The sequence below is a fragment of the Eriocheir sinensis genome, chromosome 14 (genome assembly GCF_024679095.1).
Source record: "Eriocheir sinensis breed Jianghai 21 chromosome 14, ASM2467909v1, whole genome shotgun sequence".
Classification (NCBI taxonomy): domain Eukaryota; kingdom Metazoa; phylum Arthropoda; class Malacostraca; order Decapoda; family Varunidae; genus Eriocheir; species Eriocheir sinensis.
Window position 1 is genome coordinate 7,504,334 of NC_066522.1, and position 22,809 is coordinate 7,527,142.

The 22,809-nt window shown below is 44.6% G+C and overlaps 1 protein-coding gene across 1 annotated transcript in view; it reads right to left on the minus strand.

Moving 5' to 3' along the window:
- The window catches only part of LOC126998389 (protein tincar-like), a 106,409-nt gene that overhangs the window by 53,090 nt on the left and 30,510 nt on the right, over nt 1–22,809 (minus strand). Inside the window, exons 2-5 of the mRNA XM_050860010.1 lie at nt 17,204–17,591; nt 10,760–10,854; nt 8,465–8,565; nt 1,540–1,661 (exon numbers count right to left, since the gene is read on the minus strand). Of these exons, the coding sequence (XP_050715967.1) occupies nt 1,540–1,661; nt 8,465–8,565; nt 10,760–10,854; nt 17,204–17,555 (670 nt within the window). The 5' untranslated portion in view covers nt 17,556–17,591. The remainder of the gene's footprint in view (nt 1–1,539; nt 1,662–8,464; nt 8,566–10,759; nt 10,855–17,203; nt 17,592–22,809) is intronic.

Here is a 22,809-nt window from a genome sequence, read left to right on the forward strand (position 1 = left end):
TTTCTTCCCCTCCTCATCACCACCACCATCACTATCACCACCACCACCACCAATAACACTACCACCACCAAAACCATTACAACTTTTAACAACAACTATCTCAGCCCCCAAGCCAAGCCCAATTTAATCATCACCACCACCACCACCACCACCACCAAGAGGCGCCGCAGGGTAGGGGGTAAGGGGAGGGGGCGTCGAGTGCATGGGTTCACGTCCTCCCAGTCAGTGAGGGGCAAAGGGTCAGGGCTGTGGGGGGGTGGGGGGAGGAGAAGAGGAGGGGGAATTGGGGGGTGCGTGAAGGATCCAAAGGTCATTGCAGAGAGAGAGAGAGAGAGAGAGAGAGAGAGAGAGAGAGAGAGAGAGAGAGAGAGAGAGAGAGAGAGAGAGAGAGAGAGAGAGAGAGATTGCCGCCGTAGTGAAAAAAAAGTTTGCGTTGTATTAACAGTGAAAAATAAAAACTAACTGCGAATACAGTTGTTTTTCCCCACGAGAGAGAGAGAGAGAGAGAGAGAGAGAGAGAGAGAGAGAGAGAGAGAGAGAGAGAGAGAGAGAGAGAGAGAGAGAGAGAATTACCATTGCGGAAAGTTCTTAATTAGTAGAACTCATATACATAAAAACATGAACTTGCTTGCACAGCCCGCCCCTACCCCCCCAAAAAAAATAGGATAAGAGATCTGCCACTTCACGAACGATAGTAATAGAGAATGAACGAAGATAAGAGACGATGTTCCCTTCTCCTGACAGTAAATAGCCTATGTTTTAGACCGTTTTCTCAATACCCACTAAACATTCAGGAGCAGGATAGACCTTTCACATTGCCTCATAATTATTTTCACGGGAGAATTCTCATTTTTTTTTCTTATTTATTCGTATTCTTGGGGCGGCGTTTACTTTGTTTTTTTATTTGTGTTTCAGTATGATTTATTTTCTCTATACAGTCTTTTTATGTTCTTGGGTGGGATTAACTTTCCTTTCATTATTTTTCATGTATGTTAATGATAAACTTTTAATTATGTTAAGTAATCTATTAAGGTGTGATTATGTTTTTTTTTTTGTTTTTTTTGCAACAATCTGGAGTAGGATCAACATTCCATTCATAACACTGAGGTTCTGAGGCGTGATTGTGGGACTGTCTTACTTTTCATAATATTTAAGCCCGCATTCCTAAACATAGCGGCGCTTCAGTTCGCCTATCTGAAAAGCCTTGCGTAATGTTTAATTACTTAGATTTTCATGAACTGTTTTGTGTCCTAGTGATAGTTTTACCGGAGTTCTACATCATGAACAAGAAAAATCACCCATGAAAATCCGAATAAGCTCCTTTGTGGTCTTGGAAAGTTGTCGTAATGGGAGGCCGATACGTTTAAGAATATAGACTTTAATGTTTGGGGTGGGCATAACTTTTCTTATACAATACCTCATGCTTTGGAGTAGAATATTATATGTATATACTCTCTTTATGTACTTACTTTAGCTACAGTCAGAAAAAAAATCGAACACTCATGGGTTAGGTTAGATGAGGTTAGGTTTGGTACTTACCCCTCGGGAGGAAGCCGGAGGAGATGAGGGTGGCCTGCATGAGCGTGCGTGGCAGCAGGAGGCAAAAGGCGGCCACCAGGTGCAGGAAGGGCGCGGTGGGCACGCCATGTAGCCACAGGTTCCTGCAGGGGCGCCGCGAAGTGGGAGGGAGGGGGAGAGAGACGAGTTGTTAGGATGATTATTTACATGTGTGAGGTCAAAGGAAGGGGAGAGAGAGAATGAAAAGCAATAGAAAGCAAAATGAAAAATGAATATGCAAAAGAGAAAGGAAAGAAAAATGAAAAGAATGAAAGAGAGAAAGAAAAGAGGAAAGATTAATAAGTAAATAGAGAAAGAAAGAAAGTAAAAAAAGGAAGACTGTAGGAAGTAGTGAAGAAATGGAGGAAAAGAAAGGAGGAAAGGAAGGAAAAAATGAAAGAAATAGAAGAAAAGAAAGGAAGAAAAATATATATTAAAGAAACTAATAAGGAGAGAGAGAGAGAGAGAGAGAGAGAGAGAGAGAGAGAGAGAGAGAGAGAGAGAGAGAGAGAGAGAGAGAGAGAGAGAGAGAGAGAGAGAGAGAGAGAGAGAGAGAGAGAGAGAGAGAGAGAGAGAGAGAGAGAGAGAGAGAGAGAGAGATGCACACCACGCAAGTCATGAAGTCGTGAATCTCTCTTCGTGATAAAAGAAAAATAATCAAGATATAAAAGCAACAATTACTATTTGCGAGGGCATAAAAATGTCTGCTGATAGAACGAACGCAAATTTGCCACATCCCAACAGTAAGAAGGCAGAACACGAGACCGACGATTGGGAGGCAAAGAAAGAAAGAAAAGAAAAAAAAACACGAGCGAATGGAAGAGAAGAAGAGAACAGCCATGAACCTTCTATATTTGTCGAAATCTTAAGAAATATCGACATGAACTAATTGACGACTGGGAGGTAAAGAAAGAAACACGAGCGAATGGAAGAGAAGAAGAGAACAGCCATGAACCTTGTATGTTTGTCGAAATCTTAAGAAATATCGACATGAATTAATTGACGATTGGGAGGTAAAGAAAGAAACACGAGCGAATGGAAGAGCAGAAGAGAACAGCCATGAACCTTGTATATTTGTCGAAATCTTAAGAAATATCGACATGAATTAATTAAGAAAAGCTAAATTATAAAGGCAGAACACATGGAGGATATAAGAAGAGAGAAGTTCGAGGGAAAGAAAGAAACACGAGCGAATGAAAGAGAAGAAGAGAACAACCATGAACCTTTGCATATTTGTCGAAATCTTAAGAAATATCGACATGAATTAATTAAGAAAAGCTAAATTATAGAGGCAGAACACATGGAGGTTATAAGAAGAGAGAAGTTCGAGGGAAAAGAAGAGCAAAAGAGTACAGTCATGGGCTTTGTATATCTATCGAAACCTTAAAAAATATACACATGAATCAGTTAAGAGAAAAACTTAGCAATGAATTCAGAATACATGAGACTAACGATTGGGAGATATAAAGAAAGAAGAAAGAAACATGAGCGATAGGAAGATTAAGAGAAAGGAAAAACATGAACCTTATAATAAATTGAAACCTTAAGCTAGATAAACATGTAATAATAAAAAAATATATATAAATGACGAATGCATAGTTATCGCTTCGTGGGATAGAGACGAGAAGAGAAATGCGAACGAAACGAAGAGGAAAAGAGGAAAGTCATGAACCCTATACTACTTGGGGTCGAAAACGTTAGAAAAACCAACTTGTACTATTTATAGCCATAGTCTATGTTATAGCCTAAACTTGACGCACTCCCGCAATAAAAAGTCAGAACACATGAGCCATATCGTTATTAACTGATCGGAAGGAGAAGAAATACGGATATGGGGTACAAACGAAAAGAAGGATTGAAGTCGTGAATCCTATAATCGTAGAGAGAAAGAAATATGGAAATGAAAGACGAATGAAAAGAATGAGATAAGCCGTGAATCATATAACTGTAGGGAGAATTAAAGATGGATATGAGGGACGAGATAAGCCGTGAATCATATATCTGTAGGGAGAATTAAAGATGGATATGAGGGACGAGATAAGCCGTGAATCATATAACTGTAGGGAGAATTAAAGATGGATATGAGAGACGAGATAAGCCGTGAATCATATAACTGTAGGGAGAATTAAAGATGGATATGAGAGACGAGATAAGCCGTGAATCATATAACTGTAGGGAGAATTAAAGATGGATATGAGGGACGAGATAAGCCGTGAATCATATAACTGTAGGGAGAATTAAAGATGGATATGAGAGACGAGATAAGCCGTGAATCATATATCTGTAGGGAGAATTAAAGATGGATATGATAGATGAGATAAGCCGTGAATCATATAACTGTAGGGAGAATTAAAGATGGATATGAGAGACGAGATAAGCCGTGAATCATATAACTGTAGGGAGAATTAAAGATGGATATGAGAGACGAGATAAGCCGTGAATCATATAACTGTAGGGAGAATTAGAGATGGATATGAGGGACGAGATAAGCCGTGAATCATATAACTGTAGGGAGAATTAAAGATGGATATGAGAGACGAGATAAGCCGTGAATCATATAACTGTAGGGAGAATTAAAGATGGATATGAGGGACGAGATAAGCCGTGAATCATATAACTGTAGGGAGAATTAGAGATGGATATGAGGGACGAGATAAGCCGTGAATCATATATCTGTAGGGAGAATTAAAGATGGATATGAGGGACGAGATAAGCCGTGAATCATATAACTGTAGGGAGAATTAAAGATGGATATGAGGGACGAGATAAGCCGTGAATCATATAACTGTAGGGAGAATTAGAGATGGATATGAGGGACGAGATAAGCCGTGAATCATATATCTGTAGGGAGAATTAAAGATGGATATGAGAGACGAGATAAGCCGTGAATCATATAACTGTAGGGAGAATTAAAGATGGATATGAGGGACGAGATAAGCCGTGAATCATATAACTGTAGGGAGAAATAAAGATGGATATGAGAGACGAGATAAGCCGTGAATCATATAACTGCAGGGAGAAATAAAGATGGATATGAGGGACGAGCGGAAAGAAGCAAAGAGGAGAAATCGTGAATCTAATACGTAAATAGTACCGGATATTGATTAAAAGCTAAACTTGGCGCATTCTAACAATAAAATTACGTAACATATGAGACTCTTCGTTAACTGATTGTAGGGAGAAAGAGTGAGGAAACGAGAGACGAACGAAGAGGAGGAAAGAAGTCTTGAATGCTGTAATAGGAAGGAAAGGGAAATGCGGGAGAGAGACGGAAAGAAGTAAAGAAGAAAAATCGTGAAACTTATATTTTGGGAGGTTGAAACCCAAAGAAATATCGACATGTAGAAATTTAAAAAAAAAGAAAGAAAGAAAAAGTAAAAACAAGATAAATCGTGAATCTAATAATTTTGTTCCGAGCCTAAAAGAAGTAAGAAAAAATAAGTAAAAGGAAAATCATGAATCTAATAATTTAGTTCTGAGCCTAAAAAGTATAAAAAAAAGTAAATACAAGAAAAGTCGTGAAGCTAATAATTTAAATTTGAACCTATAAGTAAAAAAAAGAGATTAAGGAAGAAAAGTTAATCTAGTAATCTTAATCTGTACCTAAAAGTAAAAATAAAATAGAAGTAAAATATAAAAAAGCCTTGAATCTAATAATTTTGGTCTGAACCTAAAAATAAATAAAAAGGACTTGACAACCATTCATTAAGGCGAAAGAAAAAAGAACCCTTGACAAGCATTCATAAAGCGAGGATATATACGCCAGTACAAAGGGGGGAAGGGGAGAGGGAGAGGGAGGAAGAGAGGAGGGGGAGGGAGATGGAAAATGAATGTGAGAAGAGAAAATGAAAGGTAAAGGAGAGAGGAAAAAGGAGGGAAGTGGAAAGGGACATGACGAGGATGGGATGGGAGTAGGAAAACAGGGGGAAAGGAAGGGGAGTTTGTCGAGGGAAAAAAAGAAAGGGTAGAAGAGAAAATGGAAGGTAAGGGAGAGAGGAGAAAGGAGGGCAATGGAAAGGGATATGACGAGGATGGGATGGGAGTAGGAAAACTGGGGGAAAGGAAGGGGAGTTTGTCGAGGAAAAAAAGAAAGGGTAGAAGAGGAAATGGAAGGTAAAGGAGAGAGGAAAAAGAAGGGAAGTGCAAAGGGACATGACGAGGATGGGATGGGGGTAGGAAAACAGGGGGAAAGGAAGGGGAGTTTGTCGAGGGAAAAAAAGAAAGGGTAGAAGAGGAAATGGAAGTTAAGGGAGAGAGGAGAAAGGAGGGAAGTGGAAAGGGATATGACGAGGATGGGATGGGGTTAGGAAAACAAGGGGAAAGGAAAGGGAGTTTGTCGAGGGAAAAAAAGAAAGGGTAGAAGAGGAAATAGAAGGTAAGGGAGAGAGGAGAAAGGAGGGAAGTGGAAAGGGATATGACGAGGATGGAAAGGGGGTAGGAAAACAGGGGGAAAGGAAGGGGAGTTTGTCGAGGGAAAAAAAGAAGGGTAGAAGAGGAAATGGAAGGTGAGGGAGAGAGGAGAAAGGAGGGAAGTGGAAAGGGATATGACGAGGATGGGATGGGGTTAGGAAAACAAGGGGAAAGGAAAGGGAGTTTGTCGAGGGAAAAAGGAAAGAGGAGAAGAGGAAATGGAAGGTAAGCGAGAGAGGAAAAAGGAAGGAAGTGGGAAGGGATGTGACGAGGATGGAAAGGGGGTAGGAAAACAAGGGGAAAGGAAGGTGAGCTTGTCGAGGGAAAAAGGAAAGGGGAGAAGAGGAAATGGAAAGTAAGCGAGAAGGGTTAAAGGAGAGAAGGGAAAAGAGTTGTGAAGGGCAAGGATTGAGGGTAGAAAAACGGGGAAAAGGAGAGAAGGAGAGAAGAGGAAACTAGGTGTAGAGGAGAGGGGAAAAGGGAAGGAAGGGCGGGGAATGGGGGTAGGGGAGTGATAGGTTGTAAGGGAGGGGGGTTAGACGAGGGAGGGAGAAGGAAAGGGGAGAGGAAACGAATGGAAAGTAAGAGATAAAGGAAGGGAATTGGAAATGGGAAGGAAAATGAGGAAGAGAATTTGAAGAGGAGAAAACGAAGGCAGGTGAGGATAGGGGAGAAGGAAGGGGAGTTAGTAAAAGGAAAAGAGAAGGAGAAAAGAAGAAACGAAAGGAAGGGGTGAAGAAGAAGGGGAGAAAAGGGTAAGAGGGGGAAAAGGGGAAGGAGGATAAGGGGGAAAAGGGGAAAAAGGGGAAAAAGGGGGAAAAGGAGAAGGAGGGGAAGGGGGTAGGAGAAGGATTAGGGAAAAGTAAGGGGAGTTGAGCGAGGGTGGGAGGAGGAAAATGCAAAGATGAAAAGAAGAAGAAAGAAGCGAGGGAAAAGAGGAAAATGGGGAGGAAAGGAAAGGGAGGAAGGATCCGTGTGTTCCCACTCTTTCTATCTCTCTTTTAGGGCGGAAACCAACACACACACATACAAAAGAAGAAAAAAAATATGTTTACCAAGTATTCATAAACATTAATTAACATATATACGCCTTTTCTGGGGCGGAAGGAAGGGGAGAAGAGGAGAGGGGAGGGACGGGGAGAAGGGGAGAAGAAAATAAGGGAGAGGAGAGGAAAGGAGCCGATTGTGTGTTCAGCCTCTCATCTTGTCTCTCTCCTTCCTTCTCCGCAGACAGACAGATACAAGAAGATAGACAGACAAATATAATCAGACAAACAGCGAAAGACAAACAGAAAGATACAAAGACGGACAAAGACAGACAGCCGGACAGACTCAGAAACAGGCAAACATTAGTAAATTGATCCCTAGACATACACAAACACCCGTCAGCTTATTTTCTTAGTCAGTCAGTCATAACCAGCGAAACAGGCCGGGTCGAAGGGCTGGCCTGGCGGATTGAAACGAAGCAGGAAGGGGAAGAAATAAAGGAACCATATGTCTGTAGTATATCGCAGAAATGAAACGAAACAAAGGGAAATTAAAAGAAACGTTGAGGGAAAATTAAACGAAACAGGAAGGGTAAGAAATAAAGGAACCATATGTCTTTAGTGTATCGCAGAAATGAAACGAAACAAAGGGAAATTAAAAGAAACGTTGAGGGAAAATTAAACGAAACAGGAAGGGGAAGAAATAGAGGAACCATATGTCTGTAGTATATCGCAGAAATGAAACGATACAAAGAGAGATTAAAAGAAACGCTGAGGGACTGTGTGGGAGAAATGAAACGTAACAGGAAGGAGAAAATTAAAGAAACGCTGAGTTATTATGCTTGCAGTGTATTGTTGGATGGACATGTCAGAAAAAAAAAGAAAGGGGGAATAAAATTAAATGTTGAGGGACGGTTTGCCAGAAATGAAACGAAAGAAAGGGAACATAAAAGAAACGTTGAGGGACTGTATGGGAGAAATGAAATGAAACAGGAAGGAGAAAGTAAAGGACACGCTGAATGATGCTTGTAGTGTATTGTTGGATGGACATGTCAGAAATAAAATGAAAAAAAGAAATGGGGGAGGGGGAGGGGATATGAATGGGAGAAGAGAAAATGAAAGGTAAGGGAGAGAGGAAAAGGAGGGAAGTGGAAAGGGATGTAACGAGGATGGAAAGGGGGTAGAAAAACTGAGGGAAAGGAAGGGGAGTTTGCCAGAAATGAAATGAAACAAGAAAGGAAAAAGAAGAAGAAACGTTTGAGTAATGCCTGCTGTGTATCGTTGGACGTGGACTGTCTGGCAATGATGAAGCTAAGAAAATAAACAACTTCTCTGGTTTATGTGGTTGTGGTTTTATATTGTGACGTGTGATTAAGGTACTGATCGATAGGTAGCATGTTTAATAAAGGTAGTGTGATGTAGTGCGTTGCAATATAGCCACTCAGGGCACTACGTCTTATACATGCTACCTACCTATCAGTGCCTTACAAGTGTGCTGGACGCGAACTCACCTGACGAGGCCGGGGGAGGGCAGGGGCACGGGCGGCGGGTCTCTGCTGCAGGTGGAGAGGGAGGCGCCCAGCTTGTACCCGTCGTTGGCGAGATTCCCGACCTGTAGGAGGAGGGAGACACACATTACTTCCCAACCTGTAGGAATAGAAGACAAACTACTTTCCAGCCTGTATAGAATGGAAGACAAACATTACTTCCCAGCTTGTAGGAATAGAAGACAAACTACTTTCCAGCCTGTATAGAATGGAAGACAAACATTACTTCCCAGCTTGTTGGAATAGAAGACAAACTACTTTCCAGCCTGTATAGAATGGAAGACAAACATTACTTCCCAACCTGTAGGAATAGAAGACAAACTACTTTCCAGCCTGTATAGAATGGAAGACAAACATTACTTCCCAGCTTGTAGGAATAGAAGACAAACTACTTTCCAGCCTGTATAAAATGGAAGACAAACATTACTTCCCAACCTGTAGGAGGAGGAAGACAAACATCCCTTTATCAATACGGCACAAGTAGAAGGTTAAAAGTCTACAAGTGTCCGTTTTTTATTTATGTTCTCACCTTTAACACGCTGCTCGAGATAGACAGAACACATTAATATATATAATTGTGTTGAATGTGTTGCAGTTTCTAATCTCTGTGACATCTATATGCATTGTCATTCTTCTTTTTAAGGGGTTAAATATCTGAATAATTATAAACATTGGAGATTGTTTTGCGTTTCTTTCACTTCGTCGACCAACCTGATCAGAATCACTCACGTATTTCCTTTCTCTTTCTACTTCACGTACCCAGTAACTCTTCTTTCCTCCTCCGTCGGTATAAGAAAAAAATATAAGACAGAGACTGGTAAACACTATAACAGGAATCGCTTCTCTGAACACAAACAACGGCCGGTAGATCCTGATGGTGATTACGGTACAAACTCATAACAAAAGATGGCGCTGTTCAGGGTGGCGATCGTCTTTTGTTCCCGGAAATATAAACACAACGGGATGGGATGAAATGGAGGCTGGAGGGCAGGTTAGGCTAAAGGTCCATATTCTTAAACGTCTCTGGCGCCCATCACGACCATTTTCCAAGGCCACAGAGAAGATTAACCGGGCTTTCATGGGTGACATTTCTCGCCCATGGTGCCGAAGTCGGGTAAAACTGGCACTAGGAACACAAAACGGTCCATGAACATCCCAGGAACTTTTACGAGGGTCTATTTAAACAGGCGTATATTGAGGTGCTGATATGTTTAGGAATACGGTGAAAAAAACAAAAACGTGCGTGAGGCTCCTGACAAGACGGTGAACTGGTCTGCTGATGGTTTTGTTGATGTGGGAGAGAGAGAGAGAGAGAGAGAGAGAGAGAGAGAGAGAGAGAGAGAGAGAGAGAGAGAGAGAGAGATAAAGAAAGGGGAAAGGAAAGGGAAGGAAAGGAAAGGAAAGGAAAGGAAAGGGAAGGAATAAGGGAAGACAAGACAAGACAAGACAAGACAAGAGGAGAGGAGAGGAAAAGAAGCAAAAGAAGAGAGAGAGAGAGAGAGAGAGAGAGAGAGAGAGAGAGAGAGAGAGAGAGAGAGAGAGAGAGAGAGAGAGAGAGAGAGAGAGAGAGAGAGAGAGAGAGAGAGAGAGAGAGCATCATCCGGGGTAATTGAGATGAGGCGAACAGAAAACAGTAATTAAGGAAGGATCAGGGAAGAAAGTTTAGGAGGTGGAAGGTCTTTGTTTAACGGTGATGATAGCGAGTGATGAGGGTCGTTATGATGATGATGATGATGATGATGACGTAATCCCAAAAAGAGTAAAACATCAATATATTCGCCTAAGAATTTTCTCTTGTAAATTTGGGTGACCTTTTTCTTAGCTATATTGGGTAACGGACAGACGGACAGATAGATAGAGAGAAGGACAGACAGATAGACAGTTAACGAGGAAAATGTTATCGTCCTCCTCGTAATTAGGCGATAACAAGAAGAAGAAGGAGGAGGAGGAGGAGGAGGAGGAGGAGGAGGATAAAAGTGAAGAAGAAGAAGAAGAAGAAGAAATAGAGGAAGAAGAAAATGATAATGATGATAATGACGACGAAGACGAGAAAGTAGAACAAACGAATAAGCAAAAAAGTGAATTACCAAGCATTAACACACACACACACACACACACACACACACACACACACACACACACACACACACACACACACACACACTTCCCCCCTTTCCCCCCTCCCCCCCCACCCCCCCACCCCTCCCCACACACCTTAGGCAACACCTGCACCACTTTGATTAATGAACGAACACCCACCTTGAGGAACGACGTGAGGAGGAAGAAGGGCGCCACCACCACGGACGCCCCCACCAGGCCCACGTACGCGTTCAGCTCCACGTACGGCTGCTCGTCTGTAGGGGAGAGAAAGGACGGGGTTAAAGGGAGGGAGGAAGGGGGAGAAATAGGTGAAGAGGGAGAGAAAGGGAAAGGGTGTTGGATTTGGTTGGGTATTCGAGTGCAAGGGAGAAAAGAGGAGGGAGGTGTGAGGAAAAGGATGAGGGTGAAAAGGATGATAGGGAGAGAGGAAGGGAGATAGATGGGTGAAGAGGGAGAGAAAGGGAAGGTTGAGATGGTGTGGGTTTGGTTTGAGTATTCAAGTAAGAGAGGGAGAAGGGCTGAGTAAAAATATGAAGTGGAGAGAGGACGGGGTTAAGGGAAAAGGGGAGGGAGAGATGTAAGTGGAGAGGGAAAGAAAAGGAAGGTTACGATGGGGTGGGTTTGGTTTGGGTATTCGAGTGAGAGAGGGAGAAGGGGTGACTAAAAAGATGAAGTGGAGAAAGGACGGGGTTAAGGGAGAAGGGGAGGGAGGGATGTGAGTCTCCGGAGAGGGAAAGAAAAGGAAGGCTGAGATGGTGTGGGTTTGGTTTGGGTATTCAAGTGAGAAGATGAGGGAGAAAAGGGGAGGGAGCGTGGGGGCGGAAAAAGGCAAGAGAATGATAGGGTGGTGATGAGGGTTGGGAGATTTTACTTTTTTTCTTCTTTGTTATGTTCGGCCTGTTGCACCGGTAGGCTGTCTTGATGGGGCCTGCTGGTCGGCCCCAGCCTGTTCGTGTTGCAGGGAAGTGTTTATAGTGGCCCCATCATGTTTGGGTCAAGCCGCCTCCCGAACTCATCGTCACTCGAGTCCGGGTTTATAGGTGGTCTTCAGGACAGCATGTGGGTAATTTTAAGCCACTCGGCGATGACTGAAAATTGTCAGCTTGTAGCGGCGGGCTGGACTTGAACACTGATCCTTCAGGACACCGCGCCCGCACGCGTGTTATGGGGGTGAAAGGGATGGTATGTTAAAGAGAGGGTTAATGAGGGGTGAGGGGTGAAGGATGAAGGAGAGAGCAAGAAAGAGGGACAGACTGAGGGGGGTGTTATGGTCCCCTCGTCCAACCGAGCCTCGAAGCGCGCCATCAAACATCACCTCACGAATAACTAATTCACGCACGAATCCTCGAAGCTCCAGCCGCACCAGCTCATTCACTCGAGGACTCGTGACTCTCCGCATCGAAGCTTCACCCACCATTCAGCTGAATGTCACGAAGCCGTTTCGCCCGCCGAGGTTATAAATATGCCTCCACCTGCTAACCCCAGCAGTCTCAACCTGAGGTAGCTCACTCTTCCGAAGAGTGAGCCACCTCAGGTTAAGAAAGTTGGAAAGTTTCGTTTAGTCGGCGGTTAGTATGTGGTCATATGCCGGAGAGAGACAGAAGGGGAAGGAATTATAGGAGAAGGGAACAGATCCCAGGAGACGGGACACAACCCCCGATTAATACCTGGTACCCATTCACTGCTGGGTGGACAGGGGCGTAGGGTATCGGAAAAGCCGCCCAAATTTCTCCACTCCGCCCGGGAATCGAACCCGAGCTCTCGATTGTGAGCCGAGTGTGCTAACCACTGCACCACGAAGCCCCTCCTCAGGTTGGGAGGTGAGGGTAGAGGGTGAGGGAGAGAGGGGAAGGAAGAGGGAGAAAATGAGGGGAGAAGGAAGAGGGAGAGTGGTGGAGGGAGAGAATGACGGAGGCAAAGGGAAGGAAGAGGGAGAGAGGACGGAAGAGAGAGAGAATGAGAGGGGAATGGTGAGGGAAAGAGGGAGGAAAGGGGAGAGAAGGAGGGAAAAACAAGAGGCAGATGGTGACGGGGTACGAGAGAGAATAATGGGGGGGTGAAGGGAGAGGGAGATGGTGATGGGATAAGGGAGAAGAGGAGAGGAGAAAGGGAGGAGGTGTGAGTAAGAGATAGAGAGGTGAGATACTGTCGGGGAGAAGGAAGGGAGAGGGGGAGGAAAGGAAGGGGAGGAGAGGGAGAGTGATGAGGTGAATCAGGTATTGGACAGGTGACACAGAGAGGGGGGAGGGGAGGGGAGGGGGCATGTGTGTTACTGCATACATGTTATTTATGGTTATATTTACTAGCGTTGATTCACTGCTGCTTCTGCTTCTTTGTCTGCTGCTCCTGCTAAAGACGTTATTTATTCTATTGTTTTTGTTGTTGCTGTTTTTGGTGGTGGTTGTGTTGGTGGTCGTGGTGGTCGTGTTGTTGTTGTTGTTGTTGTGATGTGCTTTTTTTGTTTGTATTATTGTTTTTGCTGTTATTATTATGCCATTTAATTTTCCCTTTTTTATTATTAGTATCCCCTTCTTTCTTTCTTTCTTTCATTAACTTCTTTCTTCCTTTTCTTTTTCATTTTTTATTATTTTTCCTTCTTTCATTTTCTTTCTTTTCTCTCTGACATTTATTTACTTTTATTCTCCTTTATTTTCCTTCCTCTATTTATTTACTACTCGCGCACCTGTACACCAACCTACACTGTCACACCAAGCCTCAGCAACACACACACAGAAGGGGCGAGGAGGAGAGGACAAGGTAAGGGAAGGGATGCATGCAGGTCAAGGGTGCAGGGATGAAGGGATCAACGAGGAGGGTGATGGGTGACAAGCTATCTGGGCCCACTTCCTGCTCAGGTAAGAGGGGAGGAGAGGGGAGAGAGAAGGGCGGGGCTGGAAGGGGAAGGATGCGAGTGAGTGTCTGTGTGTGTGTGCGTTCGTGTGTTTCGTGGTGAAGGGAAGCGGAAGGGGGAGAGGGAGGAAAGGTGAAAGGGTAACTAGGCTGGAGGGGGGAGATGTGTTTGTGTTTGTGTGTGGAGGGATAGGAGGGAAGGGGAAGATGTGTTGGGAGGGGAGGAGAGGATGGGGGTGATGGGAAACGGAAGGGGGACAGGGAGGAAAGGTGAAAATGTGCTTGGCTGAAAGGGTGAAGGTGTGTTTGTGTGGGGGGCTGTGAGGGAAGGGAAGGGGTAAAGAAGTGTGTGCGTGTGGGGGAAGGGAGGGAAAGGTGTGTGGGGGGAGGAGAAGGGAAGGGGAAGGGGGGAGGGAGGGGAAGTGTGTGCGAGAGGGAAGGGAATGGGAAGGTATGTTTGTGGTGGGAAGAGGAGGGAAGGGAAGGGGAAGTGTGTGTGGTGGGGAGGAGAGGGGATGGGGGTGATGGGTGGTTAAGTGGGGAGGAAGGTGAAGGGGAGTATCATAATTAAGGGAAGTGGTTTGAGGGTGGGGAGACAACATTAGGGTGGGGGAAAGGTGGGGAGGAGGAGGAGGAGGAGGAGGATCAGGAAGAGGACTGAGACAAGGAGGAGGAGGAGGAAAAAAGAGCAGGAATGAGGAAGGAGATGGGGAGAGTTTTCAAGAGGAAGGAGAGTTTCAAGTGAGGAGGGAGGGAGGAGGAAGAAGGGAGAAAGAAACTGGGCAAATAGAAAAGAAAGAAAAAAAAGACATTGGACGTTTTTTGCCTCCCTTCCTCTCTCCCTCTCTCCCTCCCTTCCTAGTTTAGTGTGTTTTACGGAGGGTGGCGCGTTACGTGTTGAACTATCTGTGTTTGACTTTTGCGTGATTTGTGTTTGACTTGAGTGCTGGTGACAAGATTGTGGAGGGGAGGAAGGTTAGGTTAGGCATAAGACGTAAAGGGAGAGATAGGGAGTTAGGAGAGATTGGTGAAAGTGCTAAACTATCTTGGAATCTCTTGAAGCTAAACTAGGCTAATGTAGGATAGAGTAGGCTAGGTTAAGGAAGGTTAGGTTAGGCGTAAGACGTAAGGGGAGAGATAGGGAGTTAGGAGAGATTGGTGAAAGTGCTAAACTATCTTGGAATCTCTTGAAGCTAAACTAGGCTAACTTAGGATAGAGGTTAAGGAAGGTTAGGTTAAGCTGAAGGGAGATGGAAAAGCTAAACTATATAGGAATCTCTTGAAGCTAAACCAGGCTATCTTAGGATAGAGTAGGCTAGGTTAAGGAAGGTATAGATTAAAAGGAGATGGGAAAGCTAAACTACATAGGAATCACTTGAAGCTAAACCAGGCTAACTTAGGATAGAGTAGGCTAAGTTAAGGAAGGTATAGACTATAGGGAGATGGGAAAGCTAAACTATATAGGAATCTCTTGAAGCTAAACCAGGCTAACTTAGGATAGAGTGGGCTAGGTTAAGGAAGGTATAGATTAAAAGGAGATGGGAAAGCTAAACTATAGGAATCTCTTGAAGCTAAACCAGGCTAACTTAGGATAGAGTGGGCTAGGTTAAGGAAGGTATAGACTAAAGGGAGATGGAAAAGCTAAACTATATAGGAATCACTTGAAGCTAAACCAGGCTAACTTAGGATAGAGGAGGCTAGGGTAAGGAAGGTATAGACTAAAGGGAGATGGAAAAGCTAAACTATATAGGAATCACTTGAAGCTAAACCAGGCTAACTTAGGATAGAGTGGGCTAGGGTAAGGAAGGTATAGACTAAAGGGAGATGGAAAAGCTAAACTATATAGGCTTCTCTTCAGGCTACGTTGGGCTAAGATAGGGTGGACTAGGTTGGGGAGGTTAGTTTAGCCATAGACGTAAAGGGAGGCGTAGGGAAGGAAGGGGAAACAGATGCTAGGCTGACTTAGGTAGGGTGTTAGGGTAGGTTAGACTCTAGGTTAAGGGACTCTAGGTTAAGGGAGGCGTAGGGAAGGAAGGGGAAACAGATGCTAGGCTGACTTAGGTAGGGTAGGTTAGGCTAGGTTAGGTTAAGCATAGAAGCAGTGAGTAGCGGGCTTTTTTTCACATTTGTTACCTTTTTTTATGCCCTTGAACTGACTCCTCTGCTGTAAAAAAAAATATATATAAGAAAGGGAAAGGAGAGTTAAAAGGAATAGAAACGAAGGAGCTAAGTTGTAGGAACCTCTTCAGACTCCCACCGCGAGACAGGAGGAGGGAGGAAGAAAAGGAGGATGACGAGGATGAGCAGGAAAGGAGGAGGAGGAGGAGGAGGAGGAGGAGGAGCAGGAGAATGAGAGTAGAGGTAAAAAAGGACGGCAGGTCACAGGAAGGAAGCGTTTTGAGAAGGTATTTACGGTGAAGTCAAAGAAACGAAACGAGGAGTGTGTGTGTGTGTGTGTGTGTGTGCGCGAGGGTGGATAACAACACATTCCCAGAAGACGAAAAGAGTAAGATACGTTGTGTTGAGTGGATAGAGTGTGTGGGGATCATAAAGGTGGTAGAGGAGGAGGAGGAGGAGGAGGAGACTAAAATATAAAAAGCAAGAAGTGTTTGGTGTCCTCTGCGTGGCTTAAGACGATAGTGAGATGTCCAGTAAAGAAAGGGATTGGATAGTGTTGTGTGGTGACGTGTCCAATAGAAGAAGGAGGAGGAGGAGGAGGCTAAAGAAATATTAGGAACACGAAGGGTCGAATGTGGAGGTTGGGTGGTGGAAGATGATAGCAGTGATGAGTCGATTGAAGGAGAGAGTGAGTGTAATGTTGTGTGATGACCTGACTAATGGAGGAGGAGGAGGACAAGAAGGAGAAGAAGGAGGAAAAGGAGGAGGAGGAGGAGGAGGAGGAGGAGGAGGAGGAAAAGGAGGAGGAGGAGGAGAGGAGGAGGACTAAAATTGGACCTGCAGTATAAGACAAGTGTTACGTCCAGCGAATAGGAAGAAGAAGAAAAAGAAGAAGAAAAAGAAGAAGGAGAAGAAGGAGACGAAGAAAAAGAAATAAAAGAAAAAAGAAGAAAAAGAAGAAATAGAAGAAAAAAGAAGAAGAAAAAAATAGAAGAAAAAGAAGAAGAAGAAGAAGAAATAAAAGAAAAAAGAAGAAGACGAAGAAGAAAAAGAAGAAGAAGAAGAAGACTAATATTTGTCCATCAGTAAAGTAATAGGAGTGAGAAACGCTGCGTGATGACATGACCAGAAGAAGAAAAGCAAATATAGCATTGTGTTACGCCCGGCAGAAGAGGAGAAGAAGAAGCAGGAGAAGGAAGAAGAGGAAGGTGACTAACATTTGGCCTGCAGAAAAGCAACAGGAGCGAAAGAAGCCTTGTGTTGATCATTATGTGTTGAAGAAAAAGAGCGACCCAAAGCACTGTGTTACGTCTAGCAGAAGAAAAAGAAGAAGCAGGAGGAGGAAGACGAGGAGGACTAACAAATGACTAGCAGTAAAGAAAAGGAGCGAGATGATCACAAGGAAAGGAAGTGTAGCAGAGGGAGAGGGAGAGGACGAGGCAGAAGAAGAAGAAAAAGAAGAAGAAAAAGAAGAAGGAAAGGAAGAAGACTAACTAAAGCAACAGGAGTGAGAAATGCAGTGTGATAACATGTTCAGAAGTAGAAGAGAAAGTATTACATTGTGTCTATAGCAGAAGAGAAGGAAGAGAAGAGGAGAAGAAAAACAGAAGAGAAAGAGTGCAACCACCTACTAACCTTTGGGCCACGGCAGCGCAGCATACGCCAGGAACCTCTTGACACCGCCCATCACGAGGTAGGCGAGGAAGCCGAGGGTCACCAGGCAGTACCAGATGGACCATACGCTGTTCAGGTGGTAGCGGGAACAGCACCATCGTCGCCGCCTCGCCCCCGCCCCCTGCTGAACTTGCCCCTGCCCCTGCTGCTGCTTCTTTGCCTTCAGACTGTTGGTGTTGGTGTTGTTGTTGTTATTGTTGCTGCAGCTGCTACCCCCGCTGCTGCTGGCGGAGGAAGGCGCTCTCTTCACCTTCCCCGAGATCGTGGTAGGATCGGAGTGGTCTGAGGACGCGGCAGACATGTTGGCGCGCATTCTTCTTGCTCTTCTTTCTCTTCCTCTTTTCCGTAACTGTGGGAGACAAAGAGAAGGAATGTACTGTTAGGAACTGTATAGGAATGCCCACTGCTAATTACTACTGTTTCTCTTTCGGTAACAAGGTAATGAAAGACAAAATGATCCGCCTTATTGGAAGTTGTTGTTGTTGTGTTTGTGAACTCAAGATGGCGCAGGACCGAAAATAGCTCTGTGGTAGTATTAGGGTGGAGGTACAGAAGGAAATATTGTCAGGAATCTATGGTTGATATTATAAGACACTTTCGCTTCTCACATCAGCTATTTCTAAAGGTCAAAGAGAGGGTCAGTCGGGTTCTAATGAGTGTTCCTTCAGGTTCACGGTACAGAGGAAGGATCAAACTACCACCAGGGTCATAAAACTAGCTACTCCGGGAAATGCCCACAACTCCTACGAAAGCCTTGTCAAATAGGTGTTATTGGGAGATGAAATGTCTTATAATACGACCCTATATGTCGACTCCCCGCCACGGATTATTGAACGTTGTTACTATTTGTGACTTGCCAGGGAAAGTTTTTGTTGTCCTTGTGAATTCGGATGGGGCAGGACGAAGGCAGTGGTAGTATCGGCGTGGAGGTAAAGAAGGAATATATTGTCAAGAACCTGTGTGTGGGCTCCCTGTCACTGATTATACGTTCTGTTCCTCTTTGCAAACTGCCAGCTGTGATATTAGGGCGGAGCTAAAAAAGGAAGGGATTGTCGGGAATATGTATGTGGTCGAACGCCATCCCACTGATTATTCTACGTCCTGTTCCTCTTTGCTACTTGCCAGGGAAAGTTACTCTTGTTGTCTTCGTGAACTCAGATGGCGCAGGACCGAGAGCTGTGATGGTATTGGCGTGGATGTAACGAAGGACTGTATTGCCAGGAATCTGTATGTGGACTCCCTGTCATTGATTAGACGTCCTGTTCCTCCTTGCTACTTGCCAGGGAAAGTTACTGTTGTTGTCTTCGTGAACTCAGATGGCGCAGGACCGAAAGCTGTGATGGTACTGGCGTGGATGTAAAGAAGGAATGTATTGCCAGGAATCTGTATGTGGACTCCCTGTCACTGATTAGACGTCCTGTTCCTCTTTGCTACTTGCCAGGGAAAGTTACTGTTGTTGTCTTCGTGAACTCAGATGGCGCAGGACCGAAAGCTGTGATGGTATTAGCGTGGATGTAAAGAAGGACTGTATTGCCAGGAATCTGTATGTGGACTCCCTGTCATTGATTACATGTCTTGTTTGTCTTTGCAGCTTGCCAGTTGTGAGAGTATTGGGGTGGAGGTAACGAAGGAATGTATTGCCAGGAATCTGTATGTGGACTCCCTGTCATTGATTACATGTCTTGTTTGTCTTTGCAGCTTGCCAGTTGTGAGAGTATTGGCGTGGAGGTAAAGAAGGAATGTATTGCCAGGAATCTGTATGTGGACTCCCTGTCATTGATTATGCGTTCTGCTTCTCTTTGCTACTTGCTATGGAAAGAAAATGTGGTTTCTTATTTGAAGTTCTACTCTTTGTTTACACAGGAGGAGGAAGGGAACGAGTAAGCGTATACTTTTGGGCTTTTATTTTACTTTTTTCTTAGAGTAAGCGAAGGAAGTTTTCAGTGTGGCTTTTTTTTTTTGTTCTTAGGGAAGACGAAGCTCATTTTAGCAAAGGTAATGTCTTTGTTTTACCATTCTTTTTAGAGTAAACAAAGGAAATGTTCAGCAATTTCTTACGGTAAACTAAGGAAATTTTCACCATGTTTTTATTTTACTTTTTCTTGGGGCGAACGAATCAGATTTATAGTGTGGCTAGTTTTTTTTTTTTAAGATAATGCCTAAGGGTGTATATCAAGGGTGGATTATACTCAAAACTGAAGGAAAGAGGGAAGGAAAGGAGATAGAAAGAATCGTACTGTTATAAGAGTCTGTTAGAGGCTACTTGATGCTGTTTTCATACGTATTGCTGCTCTTTGAATTCTACTATGGAAAGGAAAGAGTATTGGAGCTTCTTGATGTTTTTTATACGTATTTCTGTTCTTCAAACCTACTAGTGAAAGAAAATTAATCTATCGTAACTTACGCTCAGACGGAGATAAAGCAAGACACTGTAAATTCGGTGGATAGAGAGAGAGAGAGAGAGAACAGAGAGAGAGAGAGGAGAGGAGAGGAGAAAAGAAAAGAGAAGAGAAGAGAAGAGAAGAGAAGAGAAGGGGAGAGAGAGAAAGACAGACACACAGACAGAGAAAAGAGTGAGGGAAAGAAAATAAAACCCTCTTAATTCCTCCCCAGCAAGAGGCCAAGTGACAGGTACGAGGAACAAAGGCCAATTTAGCTCATCAGATCTTTGACGCCCAGACACAAAAAGAAGGAAAAGCAGGAAGGCGAATTTCTCCAGGGTTTTAGGGAGACGGAGGGTGCGACTTGCGAAACTCTCTCTCTCTCTTCACGTTTTTTTTAATTTCTTTTCTTATGCCTTTCCTTCTCTCTCCTTCCCTTCCTCCAACCCTTTATCCTACCATTTCCTTCTTTCCTTCCGTTTTCCTCTCTTCCTTCCCTTCCCTTCTTATCCCTTCCCCTCTCCTCTCCTTCCCTTCCCTCCACTCCTCCCTTCACGCCTTCCTTCTCTTCCCTTTTCCTTCCTCCCTTCCCTTCCCAAACTCTTTTCCCACTCTCGTCTTTTCTCCCCTCCTCTTTCCCCTCGCCTCTCCTCCCCTCCCCTTTTCCTTCCCCTCCCGTCTTCACCCCTCGCTACCACAACCAAGTCACAATCACACCCCTCCCCTTTCTTTCCCTCCTCTTCGTCTTCCCCTTCATCCTCAGAGCAAATTCCAAGCAACCCGCCAAGGCAAGCCAAGCCAAGAGTGTGCGCGCGGAAAGTTTAATATAAAAGTATAAGGCTTGTGTGTAGCATTGGAGACGCTAAGCCAGACTGATGAGGGAGCTAGAGGGAGCCTGACGCTAATCCGCACGGCAAACGAAGCTGCTGGCGGAGGGCGAAAGGTGGCGATGGCGGTGTGGTAAGCAACAGAAAACGGAGCCATAAAGATAATTAATATGCGTGCTGGTGAAGAGAGCGAGAGGAGGGAAAGGGACGCAGCGGCAGTCACCAATGTTTTCAACCTGCTGGAGGGGCGAAAGGTGACGACGGCGGTTAATAAGCCACAGAAACCTCGGCAAGAAGAAAATTAATATGTATGCTAGTGAAGAGAGAGAGAGAGAGAGAGAGAGGGACGGAGGGGGGGGTTGAGGGACACAGCGGCAGTCACCAATGTTTTCAACCTGCTGGAGGGGCGAAAGGTGACGACGGCGGTTAATAAGCAACAGAAACCTCGGCAAGAAGAAAATTAATATGCGTGTTAGTGAAGAGAGAGAGGGAGTGAGAGAGAGAGGGAAAGTGACGGCGCGACACATACATACACACGAAGAGCGGTCTCTCTCTCTCTCTCTCTCTCTTACTCTATATTTCGAGGTCTGGAAAATCATTAGCGTGCGTCTGGGGTAATAACAGAAAGAAAAAAAGTTATCATATCCCCAACATAAACACAAAAACACCTGACTGATACCTTCCTCGCCCTCTTTCTCTCAATGTATTTCTTGGTAATAACAGAAAGGAAAAAAGTTATCATATCCACAACATAAACACAAAAACACCTGACTGATACCTTCCTCACCCTCTTTTTCTCAATGTATTTCTCGTTCTGGAAAATCATTAGCATGCGTCAACGGTGTGCTAAAAGAAAGAAAAAAAGTAATAACATTCTCGACATATACATATAAAGAAAGCTGAATGATTCTCTCTCTCTCTCTCTCTCTCTCTCTCTCTCTCTCTCTCACTGTATATTAGAAGGTCTTGAAAAAAAAAAAAAAGTGATCACATTCGCAACATATAAAAAAAAAGCTGAACGACACCTCTCTCCCTCTCACTCTTTCTCTCTATGTTACGAGGTCAGTAAAGTCATTAGCGTGCGTCAGGGGGGATAACAGACAAATAAAAAAGTAAGATAAAAGTTGATAAGCCGAGTAAATATAAAAAAAACATGACTAAAAAAACTAATCACGCATTCTCGCCAAGGCCTTCGTGAGCTCCTTTACTTTATGAATAAACACCTAATTCTTCCGGGTGAGAATAATCGGGTTGAGTGTATCCTGATCCTCGCTACAGCCGACGCCCCGAAGCACGAAATGGAAGGTGGGGGCGAGGGAGGGAGGGAAGGAGGGAAGGAGGGAGGGAGAGAAGGAACAGGGAGGGAGAGAAGGAACAGGGAGGGAGGGAGGGAAGGAAAAAAGGAACACACCACCGCGACGCCCCTAAAGGCACTGCCGGGAAAATTAGGTTTGAATATTCCGTCCTGAAAAGGCTGCTTCTTCTTCACTTCAGTCCCTTCCTGCCTCTTACTCCTCCTCCTCCTCCTCCTCTTGTTGCCTCTCCTCCTCCTCTTCTACCTGTCTTCCCTTCTCTTCAAAGTCCCTCCTCCTCTTCATCTCCATCCTTCTGCTGCTTCCTCCTTCTCCGCCTTCTCCTTCGTCTCCCTCTTTCTGCCTCCTCCTCCTTCATCTCCATTCTTCTGCTTTCTCCGCCTTTGCCTCCTTCTCCTTCATCCCCTTCCTTCTCTTTCCTACGTTTGCCTCCTCCTTCTCCTACTCCTCCACCTCCTTTTGCCTCCTTCATTTACTGCTCTCTCTCTCTCCTCCTCTTCCTCCATATTTTGGCTCTTCCTTTTCCTGCTGTGTCCTCCTCCTCCTCCTTCTTTTGCCTCGTTCTTTTCCTGCTCCCTCCTCCTCCTTCTCCTTCTGCCCTTACCTTCTTTTGGCTCCTTCTTTTCCTGTTCTCCTCCACCTCCTATTTTTGCCTTCCTCCTCATTCTACTCCTTTATTTGCGTCCTTTTATTGTTCCCTCTCCCTCCTCCCCTGCTTCATTTGCCTCCTCCTTTTCCTGCCATCTCCTCCTCTTCCCTCTACCTTCATTTCCCCTTCTTTTTTTCCTTTTAGTCTTTTTCTCCTCCTCCTGCCCCCCTCCTGCCCCCTCTTCCTGCCCCCCTCCTGCCCCCTCCTGCCCCCTCTTTTCCCTTGACTGTGGCGAGAAATGAAGGTTTCCCGCGGGATTAGGGAGGCAGGGCGGAGGGGAGGCGGGTCGTGCGCTGAATGGGAGAAAATCTTGATGAGGGAGAAAGGAGGTGAAGGAGGACGAAGAGCAGGAAGGAGGAGGAGGTGATGAAGGAGGAGGAAGTGAAGGAGAAATGGG